Source organism: Pinus tabuliformis, chromosome 1_2 (assembly GCF_031772625.1).
Source record: "Pinus tabuliformis cultivar Carrire ecotype Pingquan chromosome 1_2, CPIR1, whole genome shotgun sequence".
NCBI classification, from domain to species: domain Eukaryota; kingdom Viridiplantae; phylum Streptophyta; class Pinopsida; order Pinales; family Pinaceae; genus Pinus; species Pinus tabuliformis.
The window spans coordinates 575,179,357-575,191,059 of NC_142298.1; the positions used below are offsets into that span (position 1 = coordinate 575,179,357).

Below are 11,703 nucleotides of genomic sequence, written 5' to 3' on the forward strand. Positions count from 1 at the left end.
TTAATTACATTATCATAGCTATTTTTTCAAAAAAAAATTAGACAACTTGCCATTATTACCAATATTTTTTACTACTAATTATGTTGTCTTAGCCACTATGACTTTACAAAGAACAAAAAAGAGGGATATTACATCTCCCCCCCCCCAAAAAAAAAAAAAAATAAAGTACACCATCCTCGGTGTGTATTTCTTGGACATCTCTACGGTAGTCCAATCACGATAATTTGGTTTCATATTGTCTTCTAGTTCCCAAGTGGCTTCTTCAAGAGGAAAGTTCATCCACTACACTTTAACCTGACCCACGACCAGATTACAGAGCAAAGTCTCTTTCTGCTCCAAAATACACAGAGGTTCTAGTAGAAAGTATCCTTTGGGATCCACCTATAACACATTCCAGTTAACTATATGAGAAGGACCATGAACATATTTTTTCAGTAATGTCACATGAAATACGTTATGAACTTTAAAGTGACTAGGCAGAGCCAACTGGTATGCTACTGGACCCACGCGACACATAATTTCGAATGGTCCACAAAACCAAGGTGCTAGTTTTGCACACTCTCTAGTTTTAAGAGTACCTTTTCAAGGCTTAACTATCAAACACACATGATCCCCCACCTAGAATTTGTTATGGGCCATCTTCCAGTCTGCATAACATTTTTGACGGCCTTGGGAAATTTTAATATTCTGTTGAATTTTCCACACTGTTTGTTCCATTTCCTATAGAATTTCTAGTTCGAGATTCAATATATCCTCAGGTTGACTCCAACTGAATTGAGTATGACATCTTCTTCCATACAAGTATTCAAAAGGGTTCATCTTGATGGTAGCTTGATAGCTATTATTATAGGCAAACTAGACTAGATGTAGAAAATATTCCCACATGGTGGGTCTATTCATTACATCCATTTGAAGCATATCCTCCAGAATTTGGTTTGTTCATTCAGTTTTCCCACCCGTTTGTGGGTGATATGCAGTACTGAATTTCAACTTAGTACCTAAACTCCCCAACAATTCCTTCTAGAAATTGGAGGTAAACTTTGGATCTTTGTCCGATATTATTATTTTTGGGATTCCATGCAGTCTCAAAATACCCCACATGAATACATTAGTAATCTGGGTAGTACCAAAGGTATATTGTATTGGGATAAAATGTGCTTCCTTAGTCGTTATGTCTAATACCACCATGATAGAGTCATGTTGTTGTCTCGTCCGAGGAAAAACAATTATAAAATCCATGGATATCACCTCTTACTTTCACTCAGGCATGGGTAGTGGATTCAACAATCCTGCCAGATGTTGATATTAAACCTTCATCTATTGGCATTTTAGTCATTTGGATAAGTACTCTGCCACCTCCTTCTTCATTCCGGGCCAAAAAAAATATTTCTTATTGTGGTGATCATCTTTTGATACCCTCGATGACCGACATACTGTCTCTTATGGAACTCATCTAGTATCATTTTCTGTAATGTTGTCACCTCTATAATATACAACCTATTTTGGTAGGTAATTAATCTCTTTGGATTTACAACATATCCCATCACTTTTCCTTGTTGTACCTTCAGTTTCATTTCTTGATACACTGGGTCCTACTTCCCATTACTTGTATCTATTCCTCCAAATCTATTTTTACATTGCTTTCTGCATTACCCATAAATGAAAGAGGATATCTACTTAATGCATCGACGATTTTGTTTTCCTTTCCATTAATGTGTTTAATTTCTGTGTCAAAGTCATTTAGGAAAGCTAACCATATTTCTTGCCTAACATTTAAATATAGTTGGCTAATGAAATACTTCAAACTCATATGATAAGTTACCAGCACAAAATTGTTTTCCAATAGATAATTCCTCCACATTTTTAAGGCATGGATTATTGTAGCTAACTCTAGGTCATAAACAACATAATTTTGTTCAAGTCTTTTCAGATTTCTTGACTCATAGGCTATGATTCCATTACCTTTTCTAAGCAATCCTCTCAATCATTCCAAACATGCATCTGTACATACAGTAAACTGCTTATTTGGGTCTGCTATCTTTAGAATAGGGGTTATTTTGAACATATCCTTCAATTGATCAAAACTTTTTTGACACTTTTCTCTCTATTCAAAATTAACCCCCTTCTTCTGTAGATAGGTAGTGGGGAAAACCAATTTGGAGAACCCCTATATAAACCTACGATAGTACCCAAAAATTCCCATAAAGGAACGAATTGCTAATACATCTTTCGATATCGGCCAGTTCATAATGGATTTAATTTTTTCAAGATCCACCACCAATCCTTCTTTGGAGATGATATGTCCCAAAAATTGGATCTGGGTTTTAAAAACTCACACCTACTTCCCTTTGCATAAAGATGATGCTCTCTATATAATACCAATTTCAAATTCTCTTGGTGTTCCTCCTCATTCTTTGAGTATATTAAAATGTCATCAATAAAAACAAACACAAATTGATCCAAAAACTTGTGCAATACACTATTCATGAGACACATGAAGGTAGTAGGGGCATTAGTGAGTCCAAATGGTAATATCGTGAACTATTAATGTCCATACCTCATTCTAAAAGTTGTCTTATGTATATCCTCGTCCTCTATGTGCAACTGGTGATACCCACTTCACAAATCAATCTTTGAGAAAATGAGTGCCCCTCTTACTTGGTCAAATATATCATCAGTTCGAGGGAGAGGATATCTATTTTTTATGGTTAGCTTATTCAACTGTCTATAGTCAATACACATTCTAAGTGTACTGTATTTCTTCTTAACGAACAGTACCGAAGCTCCTCACGAGGACACGCTTGGTCTGATATATCCTTTATCAAGAAACTCTTGTAATTGCAATTTTAACTCTATCAATTTTCAAGTACTCATTCTGTATGGGACTCTAGACACAGGTGTAGCACCTGACACTAATTCAAATGAGAAATCAAGGCTTCTCTGGAGGGGTATCTTGGGAATTTATTCAGGAAACACAGCATGGAATTATCTCATCATTGGTAGCTAGTCTAATCCTCTCACTTCAGTCTATTGTTCTGCTCTTCCACATGTGCTACATACACCTGGAACGAATTTCTTGCTATTATTTTCAGCTATAAGGTTGTTATTTTCATTAATGAAATTGGTTTTGGTTTTCCTTTCACCAGAAACAAATTCATTATTACATAACACCATCCATCACCTAAGATATGACGTATGTTTTCTTCAAGAACTGATTCTGACTCTACTCACTTATTGGTGAGGTTTAGCATTCTAGTTACCACCCCAACTGCTTTGAGGAATGAAGAGGTTCAATCTTTAAACTCGTTCACCATGGCTTTCTACTCTAAACATAACCCACAGTGAGGGCACTTTTCCTAGATGTACGAAATGGCAAGGCACAACCCTTATTACATTAACGTAATAGTTTCTTACTTATTATCTAGTTTAAATAGTTAACATAACTAGACAAAGCACAAGTAAGTCCCATCTTGGAAAGTTTTAAACATAAAAATACAAGTAAAATTTTGGCACTGAAAGAAGTGCAAGAAGATCTGAAAGAGGGCTTTGCTAGATGGCTTCACATATATAAGTGAAGAATGATTCAATAATATCATTCTAAACCTAAACTTGAGGCTCCAGTAAACAGAACAAGAGATCAAAAATAAAATGGATAAATAATTAATTATAAATTTCTGATAGCCAAGCATTTGATGTTTGAGATACTAGTTAACATTAACAATCCTCAAGGAACATAGGAAATGTGAGAAAGGAGAAAATACATACAAAATAATGGGAAGCAATGAAATTTCATTGCAGGGATTTTTAAAGGTATCTTATTCTTGGATGGTTTCCATCAATTCTGTTGAAAATGCAACAAGATGATGGAGCTTAGTGGAAAGGAGTCACCTTCACTAAGTGGGCCTGCAAACAAATTATGGCGCAAAGTCTATTTTTAGACTATGACTATTTTTAGACATATGTATCATGGTCTATGAGTTGCAGGATGCTATTTATGGATGATTGGTCATGTTGGGAAAAATAGATGGACTTCTATTTTTGGATCACAGCAGGAGTGATCAGAGTCTATTTTTAGACTGCTAGTCAAAAATAGAAAAGTCAAATATTATTGTCTCATAACAATATTTAGACTATAAAATTTATCTTATCCTCTTGGAGAACTTCAGTTTGAGCTACAGATGTGGCACATGTAGCTGTTAGAAGGAAATATGCTTTATTTGTGGGTCAGTTGAGCTATTGCAGGCAGGACTTCAGTTAGAACTCATGTGGTTAAGTTCCGTGGAGTTGGATGAGCAGTTAATGGAGTTGTGCTCAGTTTGACTTAGTTGAACTAGTTGTATTTAGTCTAACTGGCGAATATACTAAGTGATGAGTTATGTGAATTAGTTATTAATTAATTCACTAATTATTAACTCATAATGCAACTGAAGAATACATCAGTTAACTCAGTGCATGTACAGTTCAGTGGAGACAGGTGTTAGAGGTTGAGATTGCTATCAGTTGTGACTATAGTTGTGCATGAGATCTTGCACAATCAAAGGATTGAGTATGCCCATGAGAATTGCATATGCCCAGTGATATAGCCTGTGCTCCCGTGATTTCCAGTGTGAGTGATTTTCCAAGGTAAATAGAACTTGGAACGAGTTTGGATTCATTCATTCTCTTGCAGGATTGTGCAGTGGAGGCAGGCAAAGCAGCGGGGGAGATTTGGAGATCAGATCTGAGCTGTATTGTGTGTAACAGGTGGAGATAGTACTGAGCACTTGTGAGGAGCATTGTACTATGTTTTTTACATGTTCTTAATCATTAATATACATATAGTGTGGGGTTTTCAGCTGTATTCTTTCCTCGGGTTACATACTGCGTTAATGTGTGCATGCAATTGATGTTTCATCATTTTTTATGCTGCTAAATTGATGATCAACATAGAGGAGCTTATGTATTGTGCATGTACTCCGCAATAGTGCATGATCAAGATAATCTCTATTGAATATGTGTTTATTATTCAAAATTTCTACATGGTATCGAAGCCAGCTGATTTGTAGAAGAAGTTGTACATGATACCAGTGATGTGTTGATCATCAGATCTATTACTTAGAAAGTGTTTACATTTTATTACTTCAGGCAGAGTCTGTGATCAGGCCAGGTAGCCTCTAGATTCATCCTCCTTTTCGAAGGTGAGATATCCGGTGAATGCCCATACAGTCAATCTCTGTATGAGAAATACTTTGTTCTCACGAATTTTTGATCAGAAGCGGTTGAGTTTTGAGTTGGTGGAATGGCGCTCAAGGATAAACTCAGAAACATTAGGTGTGAGAATGGATACAGTATGCCCCAGTATCTCACGAAGTTCACCCAATGTCGGGATGAGTAGGGAAGTGTGGGGGTAACTATTGAGGATGAGGATATGGTGAGTCTAGCACTCCTTGACCTTCCTAATTGTTGGAATAGCTACCAGGACTCGGTGAATGGAAGGGAGAAATTGCCAGGATGGGAGGGACTTTGGTCGGATCTTATGCAAGAGGAGATTAGACGGCGCACCAGAGACAGTTCTTCATCTATGCATGATGAGGAGAACTATGCCTTAGCGAGTAACGCGAAGAAGGGGAAGGGGAAGGTTTCTCTTTCCAAATCCAGTTCTTCGAATGATGGGAAGAAGGTTGACAAGTCGAAGGTGCGATGCTTTCATTATCATGAGTTGGGTCATTATGATACTAATTGCCCAAAGAAGAAGTCCAAGAAGGGATTTGGGGAAGGATTTGAAGGTGAGGCACTTGCTTCACAATTTGAGTTGGATTTCACACTCTTCGCATGCATGGTTTCATCCATGTGGAAAGTGGTTGGTTTCTTGACAGTGGAACTTCTTTCCACATGACCGGTGAAAAAATTTTGTTCAGTACTTTGGTGGAGAAAGATCTCCAGATACTCATAGGGATGGGTTATGATGAGAAGTATAGTGTCTCAAGTGTAGGCACGGTTATTTTTCAGAGGGAGCATGGAGCTCGCGTTACCTTGACCGATGTCAAGTATGTACCAGGACTGAAGAGAAACTTGGTGTCGATCGCATTGCTAGAAGACAGAGGCTATGATGTAGTCTTTAGTAAGGGAAAGGTTTTCCTTAGACACATCATCACTAGATAGGTGAAGCAGATTGGTTCAAGATGCATGCAAAGCCTTGAGCAGCGAGGCAACTGATGGAGACTTAGTGGTAGAGAGGGAGTGTATATTACCCCTCGACATGCAGAGCCAGAAGAAGTCTCAGACAATTGTGGAGGAGCCACGATTGATGCTACAGCTTCACGAGGTTGCGGAGCAGCCACAACAAGGGAAGCTGAGAGGAGATCGAGTAGAGACATCTACTCATGCAGAGACCTCCAGTAGGGGGGAACTTCGAGCCAGGTGGGCTGAGGGATCACATGTAGGCATACCTCCAGGTAAGAGGTGGGGTGATGTGGATTGATCGTCCCAAGGAGGAGGGGCATGATTCTTGAGGTACCCAACCTCTTGGATGAGACCTTGCTACGGGAGCTCGAATGTGTAGTAGCAGGAACTAACTGATTGGGTAGAGACAGATACTGATGGAGTGGCAGAGAGAGCGACAGTGCAGGGAAACCCATGACAGTGCATAGCATGCACGCTGTAGCAATGCGAGAGGCACAAGTGTTTTGCACAGTGCTAGGTGGCACAGAGAGGTGTGCAATGGTGCGAGATGCATGAATATGTTGCAGTAGCGCAGATGTCAGAGAGGGAGCACTTGTCAGCAGCAAGTAGAGCTTCAGCATCAGAGTATGTTCCTAGCCCAATAGAGTGGTCAGTTGGGAGTGTTTTTGTTCCAAGTGTTGTTGGAGCAAGTGGAGCGGAGAATCATGTTGCATGCAGAACATTCCAGAGTTACAGGATAGGGGTTGCAGATAATCCATAATCTTGTTGAGAGGGAGTGTTGAAAATGCAACAAGATGATGGAGCTTAGTGGAAAGGAGTTGCCTTCACTAAGTGGGCCTACAAGCAAATTATGGCGCAAAGTCTATTTTTAGACTATGTCTATTTTTAGACATATGGATCATGGTCTATGAGTTGTAGGATGTTGTTTATGGATGATTGGTCATGTTGGGAAAAATATATGGACTTCTACTTTTGGATCACAGAAGGAGTGATCAGAGTCTATTTTTAGACTGCTAATCAAAAATAGAAAAGTCAAATATTATTGTCTCATAATAATATTTAGACTATAAACTTTATCTTATCCTCTTGGAGCACTTCAGTTTGAGCTACAGATGTGGCACATGCAGCTGTTAGAAGGAAATACACTTTCTTTTTTGGTCAGTTGAGCTATTGCATGCAGGACTTCAGTTAGAACTCAAGTGGTTGAGTTCTGTGGAGTTGGATGAGCAGTTAATGGAGTTGTGTTCAGTTTGACTTAGTTGAACTAGTTGTATTTAGTCTAACTGGCCAATAGACTAAGTGATGAGTTGTGTGAATTAGTTATTAATTAATTCACTAATTATTATCTCATAATGCAACTGAAGAATACATCAGTTAACTCAGTGGATGTACAAGTCAGTGGAGACAGGTGTTAAAGGTTGAGATTGCTATTAGTTGTGACTATAGTGTGCATGAGATCTTGCACAATCAAAGGATTGAGTATGCCCATGAGAATTGCATATGCCCAGTGATATAGCCTTTGCTCCCGTGATTTCCAGTGTGAGTGATTTTCCAAGGTAAATAGAACTTGGAACGAGTTTGGATTCATTCATTCTCTTGCAGGATTGTGCAGTGGAGGCAGGCAAAGCAGCGGGGGAGAGTTGGAGATCAGATCTTAGTTGTATTGTGTGTAACAACTGGAGACAGTACTGAGCACTTGTGAGGAGCATTGTACTATGTTTCTTACATGTTCTCAATCATTAATATACAGATAGTGTGGGGTTTTCAGCTGTATGCTTTCCCCAGGTTACATACTGTGTTAATGTGTGCATGCGATTGATGTTTCATTATTTTTGATGCTGCTAAATTGATTATCAACGTAGAGGAGCTTATGTATTGTGCATGTATTCTGCAATAGTGCATGATCAGGATAATCTCTGTTGAATATGTGTTTATTATTTAAAATTTCTACAAATTCCATTGCAGGGAATTTTATAACATTTTAACATATGTATTCTCTATACAAATAAAGAGAATGACATAATTAGTGAGCTCTATAGTTAACAAAAGCTGCCAAAATTTACAGTTTTAGACATATAATGAAAATTCATGTTCTCTAGAACTCAATCATAAGCATTTAGCTTATCACATGCAATCCCCATATTAATGCCATTATTCAAGAATAAGAGTGACAAGATTTCTTGAGACAAAATAAGCTAGCATACCAACATTTTAAAGGGGTAGTTTTAGTTATTGTTTTGTAACATAATATAATTTTTAGACACAGGTTCATAAGAAAATAGAGAAAATGCAATTACAATGAATCAAAGGAACAATATACTAGTTAGCTCTTGTCAAGTTGTTGACACCTGCCCACGGATTCAAGTGTTCCAGATTCTCATAATTAGGGTTTTGCTCAATATATTTTTGAGGATTGAGTTAAATCTAAATTAGCAATTCAAACAATGTATACCAGAATCAATATTTAAAGAGAGGCATCACACCCTAGAACAAGTGGAAAACTTTATTTCTTTGCCATCATAGACAAGAGTTAGAAATCATACATGTAATATTACCTACAATTCGATATACATACTTTGTATACCTTTTTTTGCATAAAATCATTAGAGCAGAGCATGTCCACAACAAGGTATCACTGGGAAAATAAAGCTTACCTCACACAACAAAGACCAAGAAATTTGCATGAAGAAACAGGTTGGCCTGAAATCATGAATTGTCAAACAACATAATGGCCAATTGTCACAGAAAATAGAAACAAGAACCCATCACCAAATACATGAAAGAAAAAAACAAAAGCACTGGTTTAAATCAAATTTTGATAAACCTAGGATAAGCCCCGTGCCGAAGCCCAAATATTGAACGCACCCCAATTTATCCATCCACAACTTGGCTTCTTCATTATAATCGACTTGTTCAGATGCGGGAACAATCGTTGGTGAAAGAGGAGCCATTCAACACCTGCAAGGGCACTCGTTGGTGAATGAGGAGTCATTCTAGTTGCGCCTTGTGCTGCGAACATGGTTATTCGGACAGAGGAGGGGCTCTGCCTTCATATTACAATGTAATAACTGTTTTTTTATTATTTCTTAATTAATCATTGTTTTATGTTTTTTTGGTAATGTTTTAATGTTTCTTAACTGTTTTTTAAAATCCGATGAGAAATCATTGTGCAATCGTTTAACAATAAATTTGACCATAAACAATAGTACAAAGTAACAACATAGGGAGTTGTTCTAAAAAAACACTTTACAACATAATTATTATTAACTATTAAAATAAAATTCTAAAACTAGTGAACACACCATAACCATATTATAAAAAAATAAAAAAATTTAAATTTAAATTCTTTACTTAATTGGAAAAATTATATACAAAATTTTAAAATAATAATAACGGTCATATGGAGAATGTTTTATCGTTCCTCTTCTTTCATTTATATTAATATTGATATAAGAATATGAAAACATAATACTATTATTGAAGTGAAAACTTAACCCACACACGTCGGTCTTAACCCGAGGGTACCGTGTGAACAAGTTGTCGGCCTTAATAAGCCCTAACCCATGTCATGTCATATAAAAGGGGCAAATCAGTAGTATCAACGGGAGGGTGTAGGAGACTCAAGAAACAGATAGGATTCAAGGACACGAACCCAACCTCACTCCTTCCTTCTGCTGTGCCCGCATTATTTACTCCGCCAAATTATGTTCCACAACGAGATTCACTGTTTGCTCATCACAGTTCAGGTGCTCCAAGAGTAAATGCTATTTATGCCTCGGGCCATTTACCTGCACTGGGAGGATATGGAAGTGAAGCTCGAAGTTCAATATGGCCTCTTACTTATAACCCTGGTCATCCCATTGCTCCAAATTATGGGAATTCTGCTGTTGAGAAAAGTGGGGAGGAGTTTTGTATTCGAATAGTATGCCCAAATGATAAAATTGGAGGTGTGATTGGTAAGGGCGGCAATAGTATCAAAAGCATGAGGAAAGACACAGGGGCAAGTATTAAGGTTGAAGACCCACAATCAGAATCAGATGAACGTGTAATCGTAGTTTCTTCAACAGAGTTGGCTAATGATGGTGTTTCACCTACCCTTGAGGCCGTTCTTCAATTGCAAGGAAAGACTTGTAGTGACAATGACAATGATGGTGGTGGCATTTGTACAAGGCTTCTTGTTCCGTCAAAGCACATTGGTTGCCTTCTTGGTAAAGGTGGCAACATCATCAGTGAGATGCGGAAGCACAGTGGAGCAAAGAGGAGCGACCAAAATATGCCTCCCAAAATGAGGAGCTCGTTCAGGTTACTGGAGACCCCAGTGTTGCTAGAGATGCACTCATCCAAATTACAAAAAGGCTGAGGGAAAATGTTTTCAAAGATATGTATGGTGCTACCAACACTCACACTCTGCTTCCTTTGTCTTCTAGTCGATCTGTGCCCAGTGCGATTCCTCTTTCAAATTATGGTAGTAGGCAATATGATCTAGGATTTCCATGGTAAATTAGGTGCTCCATTGTAAAATATAGTTTATTATTATTTTTAATTCATTTTCTAGATACATATTATACTACATAAAAATATAAATTTATTAGGTTAATGAAATAAATTGACGAAATTCACGATATATTTTTATATTTGTAATCAAAAATTTAGAATAATTTGTTTTTTAGTTTATTTATAAAATGTTATATAATATTATATTTTATAAATAATTTTTAAAAATTAGAGATTGAAAACCTAATTACAATTTTCCATAGATGAAATTTCTTTCCTATTCAACAATGTTATTGTATATACGGATTGGCTATTATTTTGTATCTTCGTTATCATTATAATTTAGAGAAAAATGTTTTATTTTAACCTTTGATTTAGATATATATCGTGTCGGTGCATATATATACATGCTCGTGGCAAGTATGTCCCTGTATATCATATTCGTGCATTGATATCCATGCTGTGGCAAGTATTTTGTTTGGCTCTCATATAATTTTCGATTTTTACACATCCACAAATTTGATGTGCTAAATCGATATATATATATATATGTGTGTTTTTGTTATATAATCAGATATAGATTATATAGTGGAACTTCATAATTTCAATAAATTTAACTAAATAATATAAGTAACCAATATATAATAAAAAAGTTATTTAAATATTTTATGTATTGGTTTTTTTAAGATTTTATTTCACATGGATATTGAAATGTTTTATTTATAAACCACATTATATTTATTAAAATATGTTTTTTTAATTATTAATATATTTTTAAATACACTATTTAATATTAGATATTAGAGTGCTTTTTTAGAATCTATATTTATTTTTTTAAGTCTACTTTATTAAACCCAATGACTCAAGGCTTATGGCTTGGTGAAAGGCCTAGTGACATTTTATGATTAAAATATAGTCTTACTTTGAAAATAGAAAGGTAAGAAAACAAAAACCTTTATTAAGATACACATATTGAGCTATCTCATCTATTTGTATATATTTATGTTAGAAGCTTCAATTTTAAATGGACCTTTATATACATTTTGA

The 11,703-nt window shown here is 36.4% G+C and overlaps 1 protein-coding gene across 1 annotated transcript; it reads left to right on the forward strand.

Moving 5' to 3' along the window:
* The first annotated feature begins 9,730 nt into the window (after positions 1-9,730).
* LOC149206910 (uncharacterized) lies at positions 9,731-10,522 on the forward strand. The gene has a single exon (XM_089397835.1). The coding sequence runs from the start codon at positions 9,731-9,733 to the stop codon at positions 10,520-10,522; it is 792 nt and encodes a 263-aa protein (XP_089253961.1).
* The last annotated feature ends 1,181 nt before the right edge of the window (positions 10,523-11,703 follow it).

Excerpts from the sequence above, each read along its gene's own strand:
- LOC149206910 (XM_089397835.1), top strand. The coding sequence starts at position 9,731 with ATGTCATATAAAAGGGGCAAATCAGTAGTATCAACGGGAGGGTGTAGG.